This window comes from Tenrec ecaudatus, chromosome 5 (genome assembly GCF_050624435.1).
Source record: "Tenrec ecaudatus isolate mTenEca1 chromosome 5, mTenEca1.hap1, whole genome shotgun sequence".
In the NCBI taxonomy this organism is placed as follows: Eukaryota; Metazoa; Chordata; class Mammalia; order Afrosoricida; family Tenrecidae; genus Tenrec; species Tenrec ecaudatus.
The window spans coordinates 73010168-73038002 of NC_134534.1; the positions used below are offsets into that span (position 1 = coordinate 73010168).

The window sequence follows — 27835 nt, forward strand, 5'->3', positions numbered from 1 at the left end:
AAAGAGAACTGACATGGCATTCACACAGATAGCATTCAAAGTGTGGTGGCTTGGTGAGTGTAGCTCCTGGGGAGAACCTTGAAGGTGGCCTGTGTCAGGCTGGGTAGACTAGAGAAAGAAATTCATAGACACTCATATGTGCATAAGAAAGATCTTTACATAAAGAGTAATTGTACATTAAGAAAACATCCCAGCCCGGTCCAGATCAAGTCCATAAGTCTGATATTAGCCCGTATGTCTGATACCAATCTATAAAACACATACAATGACACCGAATGCGGGAAGATTACAGGCCAGTGGGTGGGAAGTGTGGATCCAGTGGCAGTGGAAGCATCTCAGGGCTGGCAGTAGTCTCCATGTGGCTTCTCCAGCTCAGCGCACTAGCATAGTTTTATGTCAGCTGCAATGTCTCCCAGGAAGTGAGAGGGTGTCCCGCCTCCAGCAAGCTATTTATCGCCTTTGCACTTCCAAATGAGGTCGTCAAGCTGTGACCTGATTAGTGGGCTAGACTCCACCCCTTCACTCTGAATCCTCAAACAGACACCAGCTTATGTAACTACACATGGCCCTTTGCTCAGGATTTGGGCTGCCTTTTGAAAGGCTCACAGACAAACGAACACTGCATACTAGGTTCACTTTCCACCAACTTATTCATAAAATCAAATATCTGCTTCAGATTGCACTTACCACAACAGGTACTAATACATATCATTTATGGAAATGAACTTTCAAAGAGCAGAGAATGTATATAAACAAAGAAGCCAATGTTCATTCGTGGTTACCAGGGAGAGGAGGTGGGGAGGGGAAGTACACTTAGATTCAAGAGACGACTTGTAGTGCTGGGACAAGTGGCACCCAAGGTGAACGTAACAAGCAGAGCCCAGCCAAGGTGCAAATGAGTGTTTGAACACGTATGTCTGGGCACAGGCAAATTGCTGTATGGGCTACAGGTACACACCTGGGTTAGACCAGCTTGCTGTTAGGTGCCATGAAGGCAGTTTCAACTGCACAACAGAACAAAAACTTCAGGGTTCCATCACAGCAGTTCATCAACACTGCAGTCCTCACTACACTTCTCACGACTGAGCTCACTGTGGTAGCCACTCTGCCAATGCCTTCCTCTCTTTTGCTGCCTCGCTACTTTGCCAAGCACCATGTCCTTCTCCAGGGGCTGGTCTCTCCTGAAAATACGCCTAAAGTGCGTCAGAAGAACTCTTGCCATCCTTGCTTGTAAGGAGCATTCTGGCTGTTCTTTAAGACAGATTTGTTTCTTCGTTCAGCAGTCTGGGGTGCTTTCAATATTCTTTACCAGCACCATACTTCAAATGCATCGATTTTTCCTTAGTCTTCTTTATTCAATGTCCAATTTCATATGCATATGAGAAGACTGAAAATACCACGGACTGGGTATTTTCCTCAAAGTTGGCATCCTTGCTTTACAACATTTTAGAAAAGTCTTTGGCAACAGATTTACCCAATGCAATGTTATCGTTTGACTTTTCCATTGCTGCATGGATCCAAGCAAGGCAAAATCCCCGACAACTTCAATATTTTCTTTATTTACCATCCTGTTTTCTATTGGTCCACTTGTGAGGATGCATGGTCTTCTTCACCATGAGTTGTAATCCCCACTGAGGCTGCGATCCTTAATCTTCACCAGCAAGTGCTCCAAGTCCTCTCCACTTGCAGCAAGCAAAGAGGCATCAGCTGCATATTGCCTAATGCCACTTTCTTCTTCAATACAGTCCAGCTTCTTTAATTATCTGCTCAGCATACAGACCGAAGAAGTCTGGTGAGAGGATACAGCCCTGATGCACACCTTTCCTGGTGTTGGACCATGCAGTATTTCTTGTTCTCCTTGCACAACTGCCTCTTGATCCATGTACAAGTTCCACAGGGGCACAATTGCACACTGGAATGCCCATTCTTCTCCATGCTGTCAAGAGTTTGCTATGATCCACACAGCCGAGTGCCTTGCACAGTCAATAAAGCACACGTAAATATCTTTCTATGGAGCACTCGTGTATAGAGGCTATGAGATGAGCTGCAATCCTCATGGTTGGCAGATTGAAACCTATTAGCAGCTTCAAGGGAGATAGACTGGGCTTTCTACTCCCATAAACACTTACAGTCTTAGAAATCTACAGCAAGTTACTGTGAGTCAGCATTGAATTGATAACAGTGAGTTTTGAGGGTTTTTTAAAAAAATTTTTAAAAAACATCATCCTGGTATTCTCTGCTTTGAGCCAAGATCCATTTGACCTTAAAATGATCCCCCTTATTCCACATCTATCTGGAATAGATTTCAAGGTAAACAAAACCCACTACCATCTAGTTGACTCCAACTTATAAGACACTACAGGAAGAGCAGAACTGACTATCAGGCTTCCCGAGACTGTACATCTTTATGGGAACACACACCTCCATCTTTTTCCCACAGAGTGCCCGGTGGGTTTAACTCAAAGACTGCAGGTAGGAGCCCAATGCTTGATCCACTGCACGACTAGAGATCCTTAAATGTATCTGTTGTTGCTGAGTTCTGTGGCACCAACTGTGATTCATAGAACACAACACTGTGTGATCCTGTGTCAGCCTCACTACTGTTCTTGTTTGAGTCCATCTTGTTGTGACCATAGTCTCGTGAGGCAACTCAGGCAACTGACATAATGCAGTTATAAGAACCGTGCTCTGCTTCCTAGTGACGTGCGCAGTATGTAGGATCTGAAAAGCTTGAAAGCAGCCATTTAAGATACAACTACCAGTCTCTGTTTACCAGGAGCAAACTAGTCAGAGGGTAATCAAAAATTCAGAGAAGAAAGCAGTCTACATGAGGCATGATTCATCAACCCTGAGACCACAAGGACCCAAGCACCTTCGCTGCCTATTATGACAAGAGACACGTCAGATGGCCCAAAATAGATGGGAGGAAAAGGTGGAGCAGAACTCAAATGCTTTAAAAAATAAAAATAAAAAGATCAGTTAAACCGGAGCAGTAGAGACCAGAGGACTCCCTGAGGCACTCTTTAATCCGAGGCTAGCCTACCCTCTGCGATCACCTATTAGTAAACCAACACAGTGACACACAGAGTAAAGGGCATAACCCATCAGATAGGTGCGTGACGTGAAAAGCATCTGTAGGGGCAACAATGCCTCAAAAGCAAACTTAGGGAGTAAGGGAGCTAGAGAGGGGACAAACTGAACATAATTAGGGGGAATGTTGACACGCTGTGGACATGCAATTCATATCACTGAACAATTTTTGCAAAAATTGTGAAGTGGGAATCTAACTTGATGTGTGAACTTTCACCAAAAACCCAATAAACTTTAAAAAATAAAAATAAAGCTTGCTTTCCATGCTGATTCTGGGTATAACATGAAGTGATGCTTACTGAATCATTACAATATCACCATAAAGAAAGTAATATTAGCTTCACTTTCCTGCCGAGGGTGGTGAGGCGGGGAAGCTGATGTAACCTGCCTAAGATTACGCAGTTAAGTGACAGAACTAAACCCCAGAAGTTCGGGTATCACCTTTGAAGCATATATGACACTACTTTACAAACCCTGCCTTTAAAATGCTGGCAGACTAATTAAAACAATTCTTATTCATTTGTGAGCATATTTTATATTTGTTACTATATGGGCAGTATCTTAGAAATGAAGCAAAGCTCTTAGGGTAAAATTGCTTTAGAACTAGCAACAGATTTGTTGTCATTACAAAACTATTGGAGCATTTTATTAATGTCATTTGTCAGATTTCAGAGATGCTTGACATCAAATAGTTATCTTTCAATGTGTCTATTTCCCTTTAGGTAGACATTCCTATGAAACAGGGTTATTTCTGGGCCGGCCTGCCTTCAGGAAACCCAGAAATTATACCAGAGACATGTTGCTTGTAAAGAAGATCAGAGGGAGGTTAGGTTTCCAAGAGATAAATAAGGAGCGAAATTCAAGCATCTTTTCTCCCAAGGCAGTGGAATTTCCCACTTTCACCAGAATTCTCCCTATTCGGTCCCAGTACCCACTAGAACAAGCTTGGGTAGGCAGCTGCCATCTCTAGGCCACGCTGTGTTGGTCTAGATTCTAGAACAACCCAGAAGGTCTTCCACAAAGCCAACAGCGTACAGTCTCTGGACTGCCCAAAGCAGAACACTCTCAAGTAGGAGGACTGAAAAGACTCACCCACCATCAGCCTGAACAACGAGGTGATATGGTGATATGCCACTTTCTCTCTTGATGCTGGTGCCCTCTTGTGAAAGATCCCCAGTGGGTTATGAGTTGGGCTGCTAACCACAAGGTGGGTAGTTTGAACCTTCCAGATACTGCATGAAAGAAAGGTGAGGCTTTCTGCTCCCATATAGATTTACAGCTTCAGAAGCCCACAGGGGCAGTTCTACTCTGTCCTATAAAGCCAAAACCAGATCATATCAAATTGATGCTGACTCATAGCGACCATATAGGAAGGGTAGAACTGCCCCTGTGAGTTACTGAGATGTAAACTTGACTTAATAGCGGCGACTTTTGTGACTAGAACCTTTCTCAAGGTTGCCCTCAGCATAACTTCACAGCAACTGCACATATTAATTTTAAAGACTAGCAAGGAATTCACAGAGCAGTTTACCCCAAGCTCAGCAACTTTCTGGGGCCAAGGGCCTCTCTAGGTCAGCCTTGCAAGACATTAAAAGCTTAGAGACCAAATTAGACATAAGCCAGGAATGGGTAATGCTATGAAAGGGCAGGCGTCAGGCCCCCAAGTGGAACAGGCAAAGTAATTAGGAAGGATAGTACCTTCCCTAGGGGCTACTCCATTTCCCATCCCTTGGGAGTTCTTCACCAATCAGAAAAGCGAATCCTTTAACAACAGCTCCCACCCCCTGGCCCAGAGCCACCACAGCATCTCAGAAAATGTGTTCAGGCAGGTGGTGAGCAAAGCCAGAAGGATCGTCAACAGCCCCAGGCAGAACAGGAAACATAGGAACTCAGAGAGAGTGGAAGCAGGGGTCCTCAAACTATGACCCCGGGGTCACAGGCGGCCCGCCAGGACACTTATCCGGTCTGCCAGGGTGTTTTTGGCCCATTTGTTTTTTTACTTCAAAATAAGATATGTATGGTGTGCATAGGAATTTATTTATAGTTTTTTTTTAAAAAAACTATAGTCCTGCCCTCTAACGGGTCTGAGGGGCAGTGAACTGGACCCCTGTTTAAGAAGTTTGAGGACCCTGATGGAAGAGAATTCACTCTCTCTAAGCCAGTGACCTGCTTTATTCCACTATGTCCTGTTTTGTAGTCTAGGAGATAACCTTGCTTACTCAGACTGCCAGAGTTGTGTGGCTGATAGTTTGCCCTCTACAAGACATCACTTTGGTAATTATAAGTGCAGCGTCCTCTGTCTTCAAGGTCATTTTGAATGGAAGATAGTGTATGCAGCAAAAATCATAAAATCAGAGACCTTTGTGGAGCTCGGAGAATATCCTCCAATTTTCAGATGGCCCACCTAAAGAACGATGCCTCTCCAAGTCATAGTCCTCCATCCACCATTCTTGATTTATTTTGCTGGTTATTAAATGCAGCAGAACCCGGCACTCAACTGCATCAGTACTCGACATAATCGGCTCTTGATGCAAAATGTCGAGAAAATTTGCATCAGACCCAAACATCAGAATCTGATCCAACACACGTGATTTTTGTAAGCAAAAACAATTCACGTTTCAGTCACTTGGCGTTAGCTGGCTTTGTTAGTAGAAGTTGTTTGAACCTTTAGCGGCTGTGTTCCCAAGCACTTTGCTATAATTTTCTTAGTTTATGTGGCTTTTTTGTACTGGTTTTAGATAAAAAAAAACCAACAACAACATGGGTCCTAAGAAAGTGTTTTTTGGAAAAGAATCATCATAAGGATGTCATCAATATTGTTGATGACAATTTAGTAAACCCTTTTAGAAAACAGTGCCAACAGCAGAGCACATTAGACAGATTTTTTTTTTTTAAAGAGAAAACCAGCCAGTTCCCAGGGAAAAGAGGCAAAGAAGGGGAGGGGGGACTCCTGAAAAGCAGCTACAGTTGATTTGACGGAAGGGGATTCCCCTTTCAAACAATGACTTCCTCTCCATCCCTCCTCTCCACATCTGTGTCCACAGATCCAGATCCTCATCAGTCTCAAAGTATGGGCCATACTGCAGTTGTTAAAAACTTTTAAAATGTTGCGTTTCTTATTTAAATTATATTATTTAACTCTGAATTTAGTTATTTTGAAATTTCTGTGCAATGCTTTTTATAAAAAGGCAAGGTTAGGATAAAAAAGTAGTGGCCGAGAACGAATTAACCCGTTTTCATTGATTTCTTATGGGAAAAATTGATTCGGAACTCAACTGCAACACTTCTTAATGCTCCTTCTAGAGCAGATTAGTGTCGAGGTCCGGGGTTCTACTGTATCTCAGGCTCACTTTAGAAAAATGTGAAACACAGTAGTATATGAGAAAGAAATTGAAAATTACCTGCAGTCCCCTTACTCTCTACTCTTAACTTTTGGAATTTTCCCTTCCTGGATTTTTTACCCTTATAAATGTATACTAGAGATATATTGTATTACGTTTTAGACTGCATTATAAACTTCCTTTACTTGCATACATTTAGATGAGAAACGTTTTCTGTGTCTCTAATGCTCATTACAAACATTTACAATCAGTGCCCTTCATTCTATAATACCCACAGAGGGCATTATGGTTTATTTAGCCATCCCTCAAACTATAGGTGACATGGTAAAGAACCAGAACACTTAATTGTGCTCATGCAGAACCTGTGCTTGGAACAAGAGGCAGCCACTCAAACAGAACAAAGGCAAGCTGCATGGTTTCAAGTCAGGAAAGGTGTGTGTCCTTTCGCCATACTTATCCAGTCTGTATAATGAACAGATAATCTGAGAAGCTGGAAATCCCAGCAAATGGCTGTGTGGTCAAATCATGAAAATTGGGTGTATTTCCTCTTTTTCTGATGGCTCTGGATAAGAGAAGATGGAGGAAGATTCTAATAGGATTATATGATTCAGTTCTGAGTGACTATTAGCAGAAATCATTGTGACTGTAAAAACCTGGAACTCTATTCTAGTGATTGGTTAATGTTCACATCCTGCTGAGTACCAAATGGGCCCTGAGATGCAGAACACCTTAGATCCTGGAAACAGAGAGTAGTTTCACCAGGGGAGCCACAACAAATGGCAGCAGCTAAGTCAGAGCACGTGGCAGAGTGGTGGGCTTCCTGGTCCATGGGGAAATGTGCCTTCCGTGAGGAGCCTTGCTTATGGAATGGGGTGCCTCCAGGCACTTAATTGGGGAAGCTAAGTTATCTGACCCATAAGCTGGAGCCAAGTGCCTTGGGGCTGAGACTTTTGGTGGAGTGGTACACAATTTGGGCATTTTATCAGCAGTGTTAAAACAGCTTTGTAGCATCACCCAATCAGGGCAGAGGCCAGTCCAAGGGGTCAAGGATCAGATGGAAGCAGGCTTGTGGGCACGGCTGAGAAAAGACTGTCTTGACCAGAAGAACTGTATTTTGAGCATTTTTGATCCTGAATTGTAACCTCTTAACTTCTCTAATAAAGCTCTTGCAACACACGCTCGAGATACCTGAGATGCAGAGTGTCTTGAGAAAGACAGTCGATCTCAGAGTTGAGAAGGAGGGTTGGCCGGTGAAGGGATGTCAGCTTCCTAGGAATCAGCCCGGGCTGATGTTTGATTCCCCTTCAGTCTTCTGAAATCAGAAGAGTCAGATGTTGCCTCCATGCTCTGCTTTCCATAGGTTACTAGATGGAATGTCAACGTGCTTCCTTCGGGATTTTAAGAAGAGACTGCAATTGAAGGTCTTCAAAAGGTTCAGCTGCTTTGACCTTCATCAGTGCAGTGGGGTACGCTTATTTTTAAATGTTCCAAAGAACTTTACAGGCATGGGGAGTGTTTCTCATGGAGTTATGTGAGTAAAGGCAATAAACAGAGCAGTCTAGAATATACTAAACCCGGTGGATCTCTAGGGGGTAAGGGAAAACCAGGAAGGAATGACACCAAGAGCTAAGGTAGCACTGGGACTCTGCAGAAGATTTTCAATTTCTTCCTCCTATATTCCTGTCTTGCACATTTTTCTACCAGTGGGTCATGATCCCTTTGGGGGTCCAATGACCCTTTCACAGGAGTCACCCAATTCATAACACTAGCAAAATTAGTTATGAAGTAGCAATGAAAATAATTTTACGGTTGGGGTCACTACAACATGAGGAACTGTATTAAAAGGTCTCAGCATTAGGAAGGTTGAGAACCACTGCTCTAAAGTAAACGCGTGACCTGTTTAATCAGTAAAATCAAAACTGAATGGATCAATAAGCATCATTCTGTTCAGGAAAGTTTAGGTGGCTCATCTGGAGATTTTGGGATATGCTCAAAGTCCTTGATTTTGTGATTTTCTTCTCAATACAAAATCCTCCATTTGAAGTGACCTTGAAGATAGGAACACTGCCACAAATAATAATCCTGGCCTGCACTGCCAGGAGGTTCTTCCTGATATTTGCACTGAATCCCTTCTGCTGAATTAAGCTCAAACCTGTTCCTTCTTGTCTTGTTCTTGATGGAAAAAAGGAACAGCTGTTTCATATTGCAACTCTGACTGGCTTCCATTACGGAAACCTTGTTAAATTTTCCTGCGTCCTCTGTCTCCTCTGATGCTCTCTGCATAGAGCCTGACACGAGCATTTGTTCGCATCTCCTCCATGTGCACTCTCTCTTTCCCATCCCAGGGAAACAGACCCTACAGACAGAAGTGCGCACTGCAGGGCTCACCAGAGATGAAGACAGAGATGACCTTCCTTCACCCACAAGTGAGATAACCACAGTGATGATTCAGGCCTGAATGATTACATTGTTTCTGGCTTTTACAGTAAATAAGTAAAGGGAAAAAAGTCTCATTTTTCCACTTTGGAATTTCCTTGGGCTCTTCACCAAGAGAAAATTTCCTTCTATAAATGGATCCCAAATCCATTACATACCATTTTCAGAAATGTGAGTGTGGCAAAGAAAGGAGATTGGTTTTAAGCAGGTATAAATCTAAAATGAGATGATGATGGCTAATATCTTGAAGCCATCACTTAAAAACTCACCTCTGCATCAAGTAGAATTCACGACCCCCCTTTAAAAAATATAACAAAATAAGACTATCTAGCATTTATCGGGCACTCATCACATGTCAGACACTGTACTCAACGTTTTGCATGTGTTTGTTTAATTCCTCACAGGAACTTGGTAAAGTGAGTACTATGATTACCCCAACCACATTGACAGTTTGTCTTACTGTGGTGGCTTGTGTGCTGCTGTGATGTAGTGAAAAATCATTGTATAACTTTTGATTCCCAGAAAACCAAACTACTAACAGCTTACTGTTAACTGGAAGACTTCCAGAAAAGATAAATAATCAATTAGCATATATTTTAAATGTTAGATGTATTACATAATGTACCCACATAAGAGCTACATTTTCAATAGGAGATAAAAAAAAGGTAATTTGCAATTGTGCAGATTCCAACCTACTAATGTGGCTTCAAGGATGTCGTCCACATTTTCTTTTTCTCTTTCCACAAGGGTCCTTAGGCTACATTCCCTCACCTTGAAATGCTGAGCGACGACACTGCAGACCTCAGTCCACAGCACCTATCAAGCAAGTCAACCTTTGCTTCTAATGCGATGACTTCTCTCTCTTTCTTGAGAGCACCTCCCGCATTATTAGTGACGTTTCATACGGGTTTTATGGTGTTATTCGAGGTCAACAGTGTTTCACTAAGCGTGATGAAAAATACTCAAAATACGTCAGAAATCATGTTTCTCTACCACACACAAATACTGGTGAGAGGAACTGCTCAAGCAAAGATGACTATCATTGTACTGTGCAATTTTCAAAGTCCATGCATAAGTCGACCCACACAGTTCAAATCTGTGTTGGTCAAGGTAATCTTTACATAGATAACCAGAGGGGCCTTACACACAGCAATGAAACAGTGTGCTGTGCACTGAGCCACAAGCTACCTCAACTCTCTGTACCCAGGGTCCAACTTAAAAATTTACCCCCAAAGCTTAGCTCTCAAAAACAGTTGTCATTGAGTTGACTCTGACTTATGACCCCAAGTGTGTCAAAGTCGAATTATATTCTGTTGTGTTTTCAGTGGCTGGCTTTGTGGAGGTGTATCATCAGATCTAAAATCCCAGGTACCTCTGGTAGACTTGAACTTCCAGCATTTTCGTTAGTGGCTGAGTACGCTGAACAAGGTAGAAATTTAAAGCAAATGGCTATTAATAAATTGCTGCAGGATTCACAGCCAGAAACCTGGATTTGGGTCCTAGTATTCTTAAACCTACCCCCTGTCCAATGTGACTACAACGACTGTGTGAATCTTCCATTCTCAGGGGTGGGGGAGCGGGGGTGTACACCTGCTCCATAGCTAAGTCTGTTTATGCTTCAGCCATTACAGTTTAAATGTACTCTTGGAGAAAAGTGCATTCGTATTAATTCTTATGCGCCAGGACTCATTGTGGACTCACCGGTCAACCATTCACCTATTCATTCACCACGTTTTCATCGAGGGCTTCTTACGTACCAGGCACATAACCTTCGTGGAGCTGTCAGCTACCGAACCACGGTCTTCTTACCACCGCCATCCCCCAAGGCCTCTCCTGCTGGCTTTACCAGTTAGATTATAGACCTACAACTCAAGGCCAACCCTTTACCTGGGATGACTTTCTAAAGCAGTAATATTTTTCCTTTAAAGCACAAATAAATGTTACGGTAAGAGTGCACTCATTTTCATTCCTTAAAATGTGTTTGTGTGTGTGTGTGTGTGGCTCATCTTTCAAAGTGGGTTTAACTACAACCTTAATAAATATACCAAAATCCACCATGTTGGCTAATGTAGTAACTTCCTTCCCTGTGTTAAGGCATGAATGTTATTTCAGAAACAAGAAAAGAATAAAATTCGTGAACAGGGATTTCTAGTGGGGCTCCGAGGAAGCCACCAATCTGCAGGAGTGCCAGGCTTGCGTTTGACTTGACTTACCTCAATCGTTTTACAGGTGTCTTCCAGCTGGCTGATCACTCCCTGGACTCGGTCATTGCTGCCCACAAGAACAGCAATACCATCACTGAGTTCAGACTAAGAGAGAAAGGAGGGGGTACGAGATTTTAGAGTTTTTATAGCCTTCCCTGACTGCACACTAGCAGTCGTGTCTTAATCTGAAGCCCATAGCACCCAGAAGAGGAATAGAGAGTTTTGAGAGGCCTGTGTGCTCCTTGATATCATGTACAGAAGTTGTATGTATACGAACAAATGCATTTTCTGGGAAGAGCTTTCATAATTTTCAATGAATACTGTGATCCTGCTAAAGGCTGAATTATAGGCCACGGATACAGAATCACATCTTCAAGCTAACAAAATTACATGCAATCAGTAGCTGCATTTGACTCTGCCTCGTGGTGACTCCATGTGTTTCAGAGAATTATGCTCTATTTGGTTCTTAATGGCAGAGTTTGGGATATTCACTTTGCCAGGCCTCCCTTTCTCTTAAGGATCCCTGGTAGTGTAGAGGTGACACAGTGGGCTGTTAACCACAAGGTTGGCAGGTGGAAACCACCGCCACTCCTTGGGTGAAAGGTGAAGCCTGCTACTCCTGCAGAGTTAAAGTCTCAGATAGAAGTGGACTCAGTGGCAGTGGGTTTGGTTTGGGTTTTCTTTCAAGGTACCTCTGGGTGGACTTGAACTTTCAAACCTTTGGTTAGTGGCCTGTTAACTATTTGTAACGTTCAAAGGGTCTCCATTGCTTGCGATTTTATGAAAGCACATGGCCATATCGAACTGCTGACCTTTCCGCAGGCAAGTGCTTTAATGTCTGTACCACCAGATAGTAACACCTTCTAAGGGGCGCTCCTAACTGTACTCATATATGCACGATGAGGCAGATGTGCACGCAGAACAAAGGGATACTGTGTGGTTTAAATTTGGGAAAGATGGGTGTCAGTTCGGGTAGTACCCTTTCACCATAATTCTTCTATCTGTGTGGTGAGAAGATAATCCAAGATGCTGGACAATATGAAGAACGTGCATCAGGATCAGAGGAAGACTCACCGACAACCTCGAACATGCAGATAGCAAAACCTTCCTTACTAAAAGTAAAGAGGGCTTGAAGCATGTACTAATGAAGATCAAAGAATAAGGCCTTCAGTAGAGATTACCTCAACAACAATAAACATTCCTCACAATTGGGCCAATTGATAATATCAGCATAAACTGAAAAAATATTGAAGCTGCCAATAATTTCATTTTCCTTGTATCCACAATCAATGCCCATGGGAGCAGCAGTCAGAAAAAATCAAACAATGGATTCCATTGGGCAAATCTGCTGCAAAAGACCTCTTCAAAGAGCAAAGTAATTACTTTGAGGACTAAGGTACACCTGACCCAAGCCATGGTATTTTCCATCATCTCATATGCACTGGAAAGCTGTACAATAAAAAAGAAAGAGCAGAGAAAAATTAATGCCAAAAAATTGTGGTATTGGCAAAGGAGGTTGAAAATTCAATGGATTGCCAGAAGAAAGAACACATATGTCTTGGAAGAAGCATAGCTGGAAAGTTCCTTAGAAGCAATGAAAGGGAGAGTTCATCTCATTTACTTTGGACATGTTATCAGGGAAGACCAGTCCCTGGAGAAGGATATCATGCTTAGTAGAGTGTTCATGTAAAAGAGGAAGGTTCAATAATACTGATTGACAGAGTGGGTGTAAAAATGGGCCCTAATATAGAAGGGCCCTAACATAGACCAGGAAGATGACACAGGACTCGGCGGTGTTTTGATCTATTACAGATCAATAACTATGACGGCACCTAACAATAACAGAGATTCCTAAAGAACGGTGCATATTGTTGATAATTGCATTGAGTCATTCGGGTGGTGGTGTTAGGTACCATCGATTCGGCTCCAACACTCAGTGACCCTCTGCACAGCAGAATGAAGCGCTGCCCAGTCCCGTGCCATCCTCACAAGTGTTTTTATGTTTGAGCCCACTGATATTGCCACTGTGTCAATCCATCTCATTGAGGGCCTTACTTCTTTTCACCAACCTTCCAGTTTTTGAAACATGATGCCCTTCTACAGGGTCTGGTCTCTCCTGACAATATACCCAGAGTATGCAAGACGTAGTCTTGCCATCCTTGCCTCTAAAGAGCCTCCCGGCCTTACTTCTTCCAATACAGATCAATTTGTCCTTTTAGCAGTCCATGGTACTTTCAATATTCTTCTCCAGCACCACCATTCAAATGCACTGATTCTTCCTCAGTCTTCCTTATTCAATGTCCAACCTACTCATGCATATGATGCAATAGAGAACACCAGGACTTGGGTCAGGTGCACCTTAGTCCTCAATGTAACGTCCTTGCTCTAAAGAGGTCTGTGCAGCAGGTTTACTTAGTGCAATACATCTTGTGGTCTCTTGACTGCTGCTCCCATTGAGGCTGGTAAATGACATCAAACACCCAAATCAGTTATTTCCCTACTACAACTCAGGATCCATCTAACTTGGGAAATGTATATAGTAAACACTCATTCATTTATTGACATATTCAGCATGTACACTATACTGCACACACAATATGTGTACAATAGAGCGAAGGACCTCTAGTGGTGTAGTGAGCTAAGCATTGGGCTGCTAATTGCAAGCTCACTCACCATCCTCCAGGAGGAAGATGAGACAGCCTGCCTCTGTAAAGATCGACAGCCTTAGAAACAGCTCTACTCTGTCATCTAGGATCACTATAAATTAGAATTGATGGAAGGGCAGTGCGTTACAAAGCATGGAGTATATGTAAAACTCGAAGCCATAAAATGGCCCAGGCTTACTGTTTGAATAGAGGCTGATGGACCCCTGAGACCTTTGCTCTTAGTCATCCTTCGGGTCTGGAACTGAAATCCCCGTGGTCAATTTTCAGTCAAGGAGTAGACAAGCCTATTAGGGGAGCAGTGAAACTAGGGAGGTACCTATTTCTCATAATAATTCACTATCTGAAATAAAAGGGCAGGACTTGCCTAAGGACAAAGTTCAGAAGGACTAGGGAAAAAGGGAGAAGTGGAAACAAGACACAGGGAGAAAGTGGGGCAAGGATGTTACTACGTGGAACGGCAATGGGTGACATAAAACAAAATGTGCATGGATTGTGCAAAGAAAAACTGATTTGCTCTGCAAACCTTCAGCCGGTTCACAATAAAAAGGAAAGAACAAATATAGTACATTTATTCGACCGCATAGTGGGCTAAGATGTGAAAAGCCTCTTGCGGAAGAAGGAATTTCTACTCGTGGTTGTCCGTGGGCTAGCGAGTAGAGCCGTGCCCTTCCGGGCGGCCTTGGCTGTAATCCTTATGGGCGCAGACCAGGCTTTGCGCTGGGCAGTATTCCTGTTGGGTTCACAGCATCAATCTTAGGGTCCTGGGCAAGACATTTCAGCTTTGAAACTCCTTTCAATTTTTGACCTGCTAAGAGATTCCATTGTTTTGTACTGATCTGCTACCAAGGTTGCCTGTGGAGGACAAAGAGTACTAAAGGGGGACTTGGAGGACCCGTATGTTTTGTTTAATTATGCCCTTAATTTCTCTATGACATTGGGCAAAATAGGTAATCAATTTGGGTCCTAATTTGCTCATATTTAAAATGCGACCAACCGACATACAAATCCACTGCCCTCAAGTTGATTGCAACTCATAGAGACCCTATAGGATAGAGCGGCTGCCCCGGGTTTCCAGGGTGGAACGTCTTTATGGAAGCAGATTACCTCATCTTTCTCCTGATGGGTTCAAACCTCTGACCTTTTGGCTAGCAGCCCAGATGGAAACTTAGATGGAATGCCAGTGTGTAAAAGTGAAGCTCATTTGGCTGTGCAGGAAATGGAGTAAAGATCCATCAGTTTGTCCATCTCTCGAGTCACCTAGCCCTTGCCTCATGCTTGAGTATCTAAGGGAAGCACAAGTGTATTCACATTCTAGTCATGACGAACTACTTATAATCATCTCTATCGTTAGTAGTATGTACTAGAGCCATGGTTGCAACATGTTATTTGCTGACATAATTCTCATATATTGACTTGTAAGATGTTCAATTTTGTGATTTATCATTCAAAACCCTGCTGTAAAGGGGTGGGTCAAAAATGATTGTTAATAGTGTTTCCATTAATACTTGCAAGGGTTTATTCCAAGCAAAACATATTTAAACCTGCCTCTGAAATCAATGGATGGCTGCAGACAAGTTCTCTTAATAATGTACTTGACTTCATATCATTGGGGTGCCTTCAAAACTTTTTTGTGCCATGAGAAAAAAATTATTTTGAGATCAGGACAAATATTAAAAGTTTAACAAAACTCAAGTGGACAACTTCCCAAATCATTGAAGCTTTGTGATAAATTTATGGGAACGCGGCCCACATAAAATAACAGTTATTAGATGGATCTAATGTTTTAAGGATGGTCAGGAGGATCTCAAAGATAAGTCATGACAGGGAATAGCTGTGGCTGAAGCCCAGAAACTGGTGGAAGGTCACAGAACCACCATTGCTGTTATTGCTACTGAAGTCAGAATCTCACACGGTGGGGCAGTTACATGCTTTCATGTCACTTAAAGTGCAGGGTGGAGTCTAGACTGTCAATCAGGTCATAGCCTGATGGTGCCTCCCTGTGGACATGACCTCCTCATAAGGAGGGTCCTGGGAAACTCCCCCTGTATCTCCACCTTCACCTTCCGGTTAGGAGCCCCAAGGAGACCTGCGCCAGCCCTGGAGATGCTTCTACCACCATTGGATCCACACAGCTCTGTACCCACCGGCCTGTGATCTTCCTGCATTCTGCATTACTGCTTGGAGTTGGGTGAATCTGAAGAAGGATTGATGGACTAGTATCGTACTTATGGACTTCATCTGGACTAGGCTGGGATGTTTTCCTGATGCAGAACTACTTCCATTTTAAGTGAGCATTGGGGCCTCAGTAAGCTTTCAAGTCAAGTAGTGCCAAAGCACAGCTAATGAACTGTAACTGGAGAAGAGTCTTGGGTTTTCCCGTACTATTCCGAGAGTAAGGTCTAATAAGAGCAGCGGCTTTGAGGGGATTGGCCGGGCCAGTTAAATTCGGGGCAAAGAGGTCAGCTCCAAAGGTATGGTGGCTGTTCTTTTAAGATTGCAAAGAGGTAAAAAGAGGATAAGAGACAATCATGGTGACATTAGGAAGAAGTTTTGGTGAGAAAATGATGAGAAAAGTTGCATCAGGGAATTTTTTCCATCACCACCAGGTACCTACTCATTCCTGGAGGGTAGCAAGTGCTTTCATAGTTGAATTTTGTGAATAAACCTCAACCCAGCCACGCTCCAGTCCTGACTTTACCCCTCAGACTTCTTCCCAAACTCAACTGACATTTCAAAGTACAACAATTTCAGTCTCTTAAGGACACCAAATCCGTTGTTTTAAGGTGAGCAATAGAAGAGCATAGAATGCTTTCAGGAAGAGCTAGGCAGCAGTTCTCAATCCGTGGGTCATGACCTCTTTGGGGTCCAACGACCCTTTCATAAGAGTAGCAAATTCATAATACCTGATTCATAACAGTAGCAAAATGACAGTGATGAAGTAGCAACGAAAATAGTGTTATGGCTGGGGGTCACCACAACATGAGGCACTGTATGAAAGGGCCCCGGCAGCATTAGGAAGGTTGAGAACCACTGGTCGAGAGAGATGGAAGCGCGGCCTTCAGAAGTGAATGGACCTGGATGGAGGATATGTGGAGAAACAATGGTTTCTCATTTTTGAGATTTTTGTTTAATGATGTTTTCTCTGATTATATAGCATGCTTTTAAAAATTATTCTTATATTTATAAAGAAGCTGATAATAAAAGGCAACAATAATGAAAATGATAAGGTCTTTGACTTATGTCAGAACTGATGAGTAGAATCCTGTTGTCAGGGATCTGTATTCTGAAAGCAGGTGCCATCCATTTCTAACATCCTCTTCTTTGGAGTGGGAGGGGAAAAATAAATAAGTAGATAGAAAAATAAATAAATTGTATAGGTACCTTGTTAAATTCCTTTCTTTCTTTAGTAGAAACACTATGAGTCAGAATTGACTTGATAGTTTTGGGTATTAGCAGTTATTAATTACTGATTTTAACTAGTGTTGTTCAATCGCTAGTTTCTAACTTGATTCCAACTTTGATTCTCTCAACAAAATACTGGGAAAATGTGGAATCTATGATTATAAGTGAAAGTAGTTGATATATGGAGCTGCTCAACTTCTCAATACCTACAGTAGCTACATGGTCTATGGGTGATGCAATGACTTGTCTGCATCTACTAACCTAAAAGTTGGCAGTTCAAATCCACCTAGTCATGACACAGAAAGCCCTGCTTCTATACAAATCACCGCCCAGAAAACCCAGTAGAGCAGCGCTACTCTGACAAACAGAGTCACCGTGACTCAGAGGTGGTTCAATTTGGTGTAGGAGTGGCTACATTTATCAAGCATCCATCCCACATTTCTTTGCATCAAATGGTTAAGCCCCTATCTGCTCATACAAGAAAGCAGGATGGCGGGGTAAGGTAGTTATATAATCTTTTGTCAATCTGAGAGGATAGTGAGTGAAGGAGTGGAATCTAACTGTGTTGGGCAGGGTTCTCTAGAGAGACAAACCAGATTGCTAGTAATTATATATAAATATATTTATAAAGATAGATATATAATATAAGAAATGAACCATCAAATTATATACAGATAGATAATACAAGAAATTAACAGTTAAATTATAAAGCAGTGAGACACTAGCAGTCCTTTAAGGCTTGAGAGCTGCCAGTTGCCAGTCCCCTTCTGTAGAGAGAGCTGGGCTATATATATCCAGGCAGCAAACAGCATGACAGGTCCCCAACTGTCATCAACTGTCGGTCCCCAGCTCCAGAGATGAACATTCCAATCGTGTGGGCTTCAAGGGACCTCAACTTACAGCGACACAGTCCACAGGCTAGGCATCCCACAGGTAGTGTACCCCTTTAAACTGAGGCACAGAACAACCGAGGGGAGGCTCACAGAGCCATTTATCCCTCTGTCCTTCAGTTAATCCTACTTGTGTTTATCGGCCAGGCTGGCACAATAAACTATAGCACTAATCTATCAATAATCATACAACCAACGAAGCCTCTATGTGGACATGGCCTTTCCCGGAGGATTCTGGGAATTCCTGTATTTTCTTCCTCTCTCTCTCCCTCTCACACTTTCTCTCACTGCTCACTACCTGAGAGACGCTCTACTGACAAGATTCATGGCACCACACTGATAGAGCCCTTGCCCTGGGAACTAGAGGAACCACGTGAAGCCCCCTGCCAGCACTAAGGTGCTTATACCGCCACTGGAACCACAAGACCTTCTGCCCACTACCCTGCATTTGGCATCTTTACAAGAGTTTCATGAGTTTGAAACATTTGGCATCATTCCTGCATTTGGCATCATTGCATATGTTTCATGAGTCTGAAGAGGACTTTATAGATTGGTAGTAGACATATGAGCTAATATTGGACTTATGGACATGATCTGGTCTGGGCTGGGCCGTTTTCTCAATGTTCAATTGCTTGTGTATACAAAACCTCTTTCTCATACACATAAGCACCTCCCTGGATTTGTTTCTCTAGTCTACCCAGAGTAACACGCAGGGTGGCAATTACCTGGGGAGATGCTGTGTTTGGCAGAAGGGGGTCTGGGACTGGGGATGTGGGGTAAAAGACATAGGCCACACTCAGAAGAGGCCTCTCAGCAATGGACACAGGTGACATGAGGAATAGCAAGAGAGATATTTTTCATAGTTCTTTCAGTGCCATTGTAATTTTCATCCACTAAAACTGTGGGTGAAAATAACTTGAGGGAGATAAAAGGAATTTTTCATTCATTCAGGAAGAAAAATACTCTGTGATTAAAGTGAAAAGTTTACCTATTCTCTGAACTTCCATAATGCCTAAGCAGCTTGAACTGTGACTAAATGCCACCGGTAACCTCCAAAAATGCACATAAACAGCTACCGATCTATCTCTACGTACCCCTTCTTTCTGAAAATACTTTACTGTGAACCAGGTGAAGGATTACACAGATGATGACTGGTTTACATTCAGTTCATACGGATTCTTCTTCATCTCATTCTTTGCAATCTGCTCAGTAAGCCATTACTCGACCTACGACCTCCCTGTGTTTCCGGTTTCCATCCTCCTCCTTTCCTAACTACTTTGTCCCTGGGTTAATACTGCCCTTTTGATATGAAATAGTTGATTATTTTAATACCGAGGTGAATTTAGTTCCAGACATGAAGTTTAAAGGTCATAGTCTACGGGATTCCACTGTTTTTCTCTGACTAGTAAACCTAATATCCGTGTATGGCTCCACACTTTTCCCCACTCTATCCAAGACTTTCAAATGTCTGTACCCCTTCTTGCACTGGTGAATCCTTTCTCACCACTCTCCAGGGAACTAGCCCAGCATACGTCAACCATGCAGCATCTCTCCCAGTTGAGCCCACCAGCCTCACAGCCTAGTGGGTGGGTGATGGTTTGCACTTCTTCAAAATCAGAAAGTAAATTCACAGACACTTAGCAGGGGCTATGGAATATGAACCCACACCAACTCTTTACCTTTTGTCTCTGGAATACATGAGTGAGGGGAGCCACTTGACAATCTTTGTGAGCCCCAAAAACCTTGCAAAGGGAGCAGGTAGGCACCTCGCAATTCAGACAGTAGATATTAATGTGCTCTTCCTCATGCTCCTCACACGTGGGTTGGTCAGACTTCTTTTCTGGTCTAGAAGAAAATGAGCAGATACGTGTCCATCAGTTTCCATTGGTCCAATGTAAATAGGGCTGATCAGCTTTGTAAAGCCCAATTCGTCTCTGCACCCTCATCACACGAGACACCATCATAAGAAAATCAACCCACGCAAATAATACACAAAGTGGTAAGACCTACAAGACTCAAATTAGGAAATCAGAAATAGCACTCTACAGTGAAGATAACAAAAAAGTAATCAAGGGAATAGAAAAGACATAAAACTGTCAAATGGAAAAGAAAAAGTTGAGTAGGTAACAAAACAGAACAAATTGCCTTAAACTTGGAAAGAAAATAATAAAAACTAATCTCAAAGAAAATGATAAAATATTGACAAAACAAAAATAGAAAACCATAAAAAATAATTAAACAGTAATATAAAAGCATTAAGCAAAGAAAAATGATAAGAAAGCTCCAGACAGAAAATTACAATAAGCAATAAACTAGTAACATGATTAAAAAACACAGCAAAAGGGCAATAAATCATTAAGTACACATTAAAAACATTCACTATAAGTGGACTAAACTTAGCAGTTAAGAGATAGAGAATGGCAGAATGGATAAGAAAATAAGACCCATTAATATGCTGCTTCCAAAAAACGCACCTTACACACAAAGTCAAACATAGTCTAAATATCAAAGGATGGAAGAAATATCTCAAGTTAATCATAGTCAAAAACAAGAAGTAGTGGCAATATTAATTCTTCATAAGTTAGACATCATCATAAAAGCCACCATGAGAAAAAAATAAGGCCAATATATTATTAAAGTCACAAATGAACAAGAAGGCATAATCAAAATAAGCATCTATGCACCCAACGAAAGACCCTCAAAATACATTAACCAAACTGTTGCAAAGGTGAAAGGACTGGTAGACAACACTACAGCAATCGTAGAAGACTTCAATACACCAGTTTTGAGGAAAGACAGATCATTTGGAAAGAAAAATTGAAAAATGATACAGGAGGATAAACCAACATTGATCTCTTACATGTATATAGTAGTTGATCTCTTCTACACACACATACAGAACATTTCACCCCACTACAACACAATATACATCCTTTTCCAGTGCACATGCAACATACTCCCGAAAAGATCCTATGTTAGGCCACAAAGCAAGCATTCATAGCATTTAAAACATGAAGACACTACAAACCATCTCTTAAGATCACATTGCTTTAAAATGGAAAAATCAATAATAGAAAGTTCGAGCTAAAAAAAACATTTACATGGAGATCGAACAATTTCTGACTTTAACAACTGAAGAAAAGCAAAGTAACAGTTAAAAATTCCTCAAAACATATAAAAACAAAACACAACATGTCCAACCCTTTGGTACACAGCCAGGCAGTGCTCAGAGAACGCTGCCACAGTGATGGGAATGAGCGCAGTGGGCGCACACACCGACAAGGAAACCAATGCCTTAGCACAATGCCTACAACAGACAGAACAAGGCAGCAAAATAAACCCTTGTCCACTAGAAGAAGAGAAACAATAAAAATTAGAACAGAAACAAATGAATCAGAAAATTGAAAACAGAAAAAAATGGACAGGACGTCAGTTATTTGAAAGGATTAACAAAATTGATAAACCACTAGAAAATTTAACATTTGAAAAGAAGAAGCAATTAAAACGAAGCGGGCTGTATCACAACAAAGACAACTAAAATTTTTAAAAATCATACAATATTCCCAAGGATTGAACTCCAACAAATTTGAAAACCTATAAGAAATGGGTAAATTTCTAGAAGCACATTACCTAACTAAATTAACAGATTTATATAGAAAATATTAAAAATAAAACATCATAATCAAGTGAGATTTATACCAGGGGTGCGTTGTAAATAAAACTAAAGAACTATATGATTATATCAAAAGATGCATAAAGGTATTATACAAAATCCAATATTAATTTTTTAAATTAAAAACACTCAACAAAGTAGGAATAGAGGGGAATTTCTCCAAATTGGCATGCAAATGGGTAAAGAAGAGTGTAAAACTCTCTTTGCAGATGGCATGATTTTATATATGGAAACCCCAAAGATCCAATAAGAAAATGACTGGAACTAATTGAAAATTTTGGCAATATGGCAGGCTATCAGATTCTTGTATATTTAGGAAGAGAATTCTGAAAGGAAATTAAAAAAAACAAACAAAAAAACCATGAAAACAAATATTTACAATAATCCCCCCAAAGAAGAAACACGTAGGACTAAATCTAAGTAGAGAAACAAAATTTGTATATAAAGAAAACTATAAAACTACTATATATAAGAAATCAAGAGACCTATATAAATTGGAGAATGTTACATGTTTTAGATAGGAAGAAGATTTAATATAGTGAAATTGTCAATATTATAGTTTTTCTGAAAGCTATGTATAAATGCAATAAAATTCTTATCCACATATAATACTGTTCTTCAAAGAAATGGAAAAACAAATCAACTTTATGTGGAAAGGAATGAAACCCAAGCAAAACACTATTGAAAGACAAAGTAGGCAGCCCCTCATCCTTGATTTCAAAACCTATTACACAGCCACAGTGATCAAAACTCCTTAGTGTGGGTATACCAACTGATATGTAGACCAATGGATCAGAACAGAACCCAGAACTAAAATCGAGCAACCTACAGACACCTGGTTTTTTATATAATTGACTAAGACACATTAAATAGAGAAGAGAGTGGCTTTTCAACAAATGGTGCTAGAAAATTTGATGTCCATCTGCAAAAGAATAAAACAGGACCTGTCCATCACATTGTATACAGAACTCACGATGGATTAAAGACAAATATAAACCCGAGAACAGTATATATCATCAATGAAAAAATAGGGATAGATTTCAGGGCCCTAATACAAGGCATAAACACATTACCCAACATAATTGAAAACATCCACACAGAAGACAAAATAAAGGACCAGGCCTTCCTGAAAATATGATATTTTTAAACATCAAAAGGCTTTATCACATAAGCGGCCTCCTACCTGGGAAGTAACAAAGCCCACATGGAAGAAGCATAACAGCCTATGTGATCATGAGGTGTCAAATAGAAGAAGTATCAGAAGTTCAAAAACAAGCAACCAAATTGATGTGAAGGGGTGTGGATTTGGTAGACATCCAAAACCCACCTGTGAGAAAACTGAGCAGTTCGTCTCAGATGGGCCACATGGAAGGGATGATCACCAGGGTACAGGAGCGCACCGAGGAACCACATAACTGTCTTCGAGCTCTTTAATATTTCCTCCCCTTACTATTATGGTTTTTATTTGTTCTACCTCCTTTATCATGTTAGATTTGCATATGTTCATTTGTATAGTTAAGATCGTTTGGTACATGAAAGCCAAGATAGCTAACCCTTCAGAAACAGTGAGAGGAGTACTGGTTCCCTGCAAGTCCAGGAAGAGAGAGTGGGGAATAGGAAGCTAATAGCATCCCACTGGATGGGCTCAAACAACAGAATTGTATGTGAATGGGTATACTGGATTGTGTAAGATGTGGCAAAAAAAAAAAAAAAAAACCCAAAACAAAACCACCACCACCACCAACAACAAAAACTATGGTAGGGGGGAAAAAAGTTCCTGGGGGGCAGAGTAGGGTATGGAGGGGATAAAGGGGAACTGATATCAAGGAGTTCAAGAAGAAAGAAAATGTTTTGAAACTCATTGTGGCAGCAATTGTACAATTACTGCTTGATGTGATTGAACTATGGAATGTTATATCTGTATGAACTCCCAATAAAATGATAAAAAAAGAATTCATCACAAAAATAAAATAAGGACCCACATATCGGGTGGGGGGTGGTATTTTGGAACATATATATTGTATAAAGAACTATGCTTTAAAAATCTCTGAAAAGCTGTAACAATTCAGTAAAAAAGTATGAATCATCCGATTAAAAATAGAGGACATGAATTGACAGGCAATTCACTGCAATCTGACTTCACACTGGCACTGGTAACAAAATTAAATAATAATAAAATAAAAAAGTGCTAGAGAGGATGTGGAGAGAATGGAATCTTCATACAACGCTGACTTACAAACATTATAGAAAAGAGTATGGCACTTCCTTAAACAAATGTAAATAAAAATACAGTACGCTCTAGAAGATCTCTACGAGGTAGATAGCTCAAAGAAATAGAGAACAAAACACAAAGAGATCTATGTACACCCATGTTTACAGCAGTGCTGTCCTAAAAGCAGAAAGATGAAAACAACCAAGATGTCCAACAGTGGGAGAATGGACAAATAAACCGTGGCATATACATTCAACAGAAGATTATGCAATCTGAAAACAATGATGAAACTGTTACAAACCTCACAACAGGGACAAATTTGGATCTCAGAGCTAATCCACAAATCTGACTTCCTAGCAGATCAACACCAACCCCAACAGGGATTTGTTCACAGTTAGGCAAACAATGATTGAATACTAGGTTTGCTTTTGCCAGTGAAGAAAGTAACCAACAACGAAGCATATAAAAGTCTGAGAGATGGAGTGACAAGACATTGCTACTCAAGGCTAGCCTGTTCGCTGCATAGTCACTTCTAGGTGGTGAATGATGATCTGTATATCTACCTAATGATTTTGAAAGTTAAATTCAAGATCAAAAATATGCTTAATTATACTCAGAGTTCATTTCCATTTGGCCTCCTGCTGAGAATTTGCATAGCAGATATATTGAATCAGAATCAACATTTGAGCAACATCCTCAGCATTCTTTTAGAGCCCCAGGTGAGGCTTACAAATACAGAATCGATTAAAATGCAGCTTCTGATTCAGTATATCCAGCTTTAAGATGGAAAGTCTCAGCAGGAGGTCCAGCTGGAATGAATTGTTTCAAAGCCCTGATTCTAGTGCTTTGGGCTCTCTGTAGAAAATCATGGGAGGCCTGCGGATAGCCCGGTTATGCAAAGCTCTGGAATTTTAATACTTACATATTTTAATTCAAGATTGAAACTGGCAATACTCAGATTTCTCAGGAGTATTTGAAAAAGTTAAAGTCAAAGATTTTTGCATATTCCCAAACATATGGTTATTTACAACGAGATTTTGGGGAGGGCTAGATTTTTTTTGTCTACATTTAATTTTTAAAACCCGCAGGCTGTAAATTATTATGGGTCATGAAATTAAGTTAAGGGGTCATGACCAACAATATTAAAACTCAAAATAGAAGAGCAAATACTACTCTGTGAGTTATATTACACATAGAAAAGATAAATAAGGATTTGTGACATTTGTTTCAGATATATAGAATTACATTATATTTATATGTATTTTAATATAATTACCTTAATTTTAATTAAAATTTAATATAATTACAAGGTAATAAAAATTTCCTACCAAGTTTTTGAAGGCCCCTCATATACCCATCCATGTATGTAAATAGTTGCTGATTTGCAATGTAATAAATAGCTGTTTGAAAAACATTGATCTTGAGATGTTGTTTCATGTAACTATAGCCTAGAATTCAGAGAAAGGTATAAAATATGCTGATTGACCTACCTAAATCTCCTGAAAGAGATCAACTATTTGAAATGAGGCTATAATCCAGTAATGTAATTACATGGATTTTCAGCTTTCAAAAATTATATTTTAATTAAATGAATGTGTTTATGATGTAATTGGTCCGTCCCCCACCCCCCATAATAAAATGTTCACTGAAAACTACTTCCCATGTGTTTTATTAGGCTGGCAACACAGGCTCAGAAGCTTGACACAAACAACTGGATGTATAATTAAAACCTTAAGACAACTTAAAACATCTAACAGAATTGGGGCAATACTATGCATGCAAAGTAAAGATGAGATGAGGGAGGCCAAGCTCACAGTTGTAGCGTCAGGGCTCAGTGCTAAATATTGACAAGTTTCTCACCAGGCCGTACAAGCCAGAATCAAAGTGGCAGCGGCCTGCTACTGAGGCTGTCAGGACAACCCTCGAATTTCCTGAGGGTGGGTTTCTGATAGGGTAAAGCATGTCAAAAATTTATCAAATTGATCAGGTCATATTGGTCTTAAAGTTTAATTCCGTCACCACCCCCAGCCATTCCTGGGACTTTGGGGCTGGCATATGGGGGTACAGTGAATGGTATGACCCTTTGCCTGGGCATGCCACAGTAGGGTATGCTGGGCCCCTCTAGGGTTTCCCATATGGCTCCAATAAATTTCTTCCCTTTTGCTTAAAAAAAAAAAAAAGTTCAATTCAGCTCAGATTCAGCACATGGTAGTTGAGTAGCCTTAGGCAAATCGCTGAAACACTTTCAGTCTCAGTTTCACCATCTCTAGAAATGGAACCAAGGAACATTGGATTAGATATGACAGAATAAACACATGCATTTTTCATGTGTTAAATCTCACTAAAGTTAAATTCAGGAAACCCAAAGGGATAAACCTTTATGTATGAAGAATGAGCAACTGGCAGGAGATGAGCGCTGTCACCCAAATGTGGGAACGTGACACAGGGTTTCATCTTGGCTCCCCTACGTGCCTGTAGGAGAAGGAACACAAAACCAGAAGCCTCACTGCCTTCAAGTCAATGCTGACTCATAGAGACCCACTGTGGGTTTCCAAGACTAAATGTTTATGGGGATAGAAAGGCTAATCTTTCTCCTATCAAGCTGCTGGTGGTTTTGAACTGTCAACCATGGGGATTTCAGGCCAAGAGAAGCAAACAGATTTGACTGCAGAGGTTTGGAAAGGCCTAGAACTGGAGGGCTCAGATACTTTAAAGGCAAGCGTGTGGTCAAGGCTGAAAACAAGACTTTTGCACAGTTGAGGTGTTTGCTCTCTCCATATAAACAAGGGAGTAAAACTGCATTTGTGGGTTTCTGAGACTGTACCTCTTTGCAGAGCTAGAAAGCATCCTCTTTCTCAGGCAGAACCATGAGTGGTTTTGAACTGCTGACCTTGCAGTGAGCATAACCCATCACGTCACTGAGGTTCCTAGGGTTCCTTTACACCCTTGTAAAAAGTTGCTATGAGTCAGAAAGGACTCAATGGCAAGGAGTTTGGTTTTTAAAGCAACAAAGAGGAAGGCATTGCACAAAATAAGGAATTCAACTCCCAGCAGAGGGAATAGAATTTCTAAGCAGAGGGTAAAAGGTAGCCCTAGCCACACGAGGGTTCAGTGTTAGGGGTTCAGATCAGATGTCTAAAATGGAAATATCAAGAAATAGGAACATACTAGCAACATAATCATGTCACTGGTGATATTTTTTTTTAAAGTTAAAAAGACTTAAAAGTGATTGACTGGACAGTGAGAATTGGAGTGAAGAGCGAGTAAGGAGGGGAAACACTGCTAATAGGCTTGTACACATTTTATTTGCATATTTTAAATGACTTCTATGAATTATTTTGATAAAACATTAATAGTTTAAATCTTATTTGAAAGAATAAATCACATGACAATACTGAATTGAGTTAGTTTATTGTGCCAACCTGGCCAATAAATACATGTGGGGTTAATTGAAGGGCAGAGGGATAAATGGCTCGGTGAGCCTCAGGTATCTTGCTTTGTGATAGTCGGACCAAGGTGCCACTGCCTTAGCCAGTTCCCTGCTTCAGCTTGCAGGGCTCACTTCCTGCAAGACATCCCAAAGGAGAAGCCACATGGACCTGCCCCAATGCAGCCCTGGGTGCATAGCAGCCGTGTGGAGACCCCTGCCAGCGCTGAGATGCTGACACGTTCACTGACTCTGCTTTCCTCCTGCAGTCGGCACCATTGTGAGAGGAGGAGGGCTTTCTGGATTGGTGTTGGACATATAGGTTAATGGGTTAATGTCGGACTTGTGGCTTGGGCAGCACTGTGTTGGGATGTTTTCTTGATGTACACTTACCCTTTATATAAAACTCTCTCTTTTACATGAATTTCTGTGGATTTGTTTCTCTAAAGGACCCAGACTAATACAATCATCAGACAATTGAAAATAGTTCTAGA

General features: G+C 41.0%; 1 protein-coding gene across 5 annotated transcripts in view; it reads right to left on the reverse strand.

The window, feature by feature from the left end:
• The window catches only part of TRIM55 (tripartite motif containing 55), a 107537-nt gene that overhangs the window by 50486 nt on the left and 29216 nt on the right, over window positions 1-27835 (reverse strand). For all 5 annotated transcript variants that reach the window (XM_075549624.1, XM_075549623.1, XM_075549621.1 and 2 more), the window contains 2 exons: window positions 19709-19874; window positions 11081-11176 (listed from right to left, as the gene is read on the reverse strand). In XM_075549624.1, the coding sequence (XP_075405739.1) occupies window positions 11081-11176; window positions 19709-19874 (262 nt within the window). The remainder of the gene's footprint in view (window positions 1-11080; window positions 11177-19708; window positions 19875-27835) is intronic.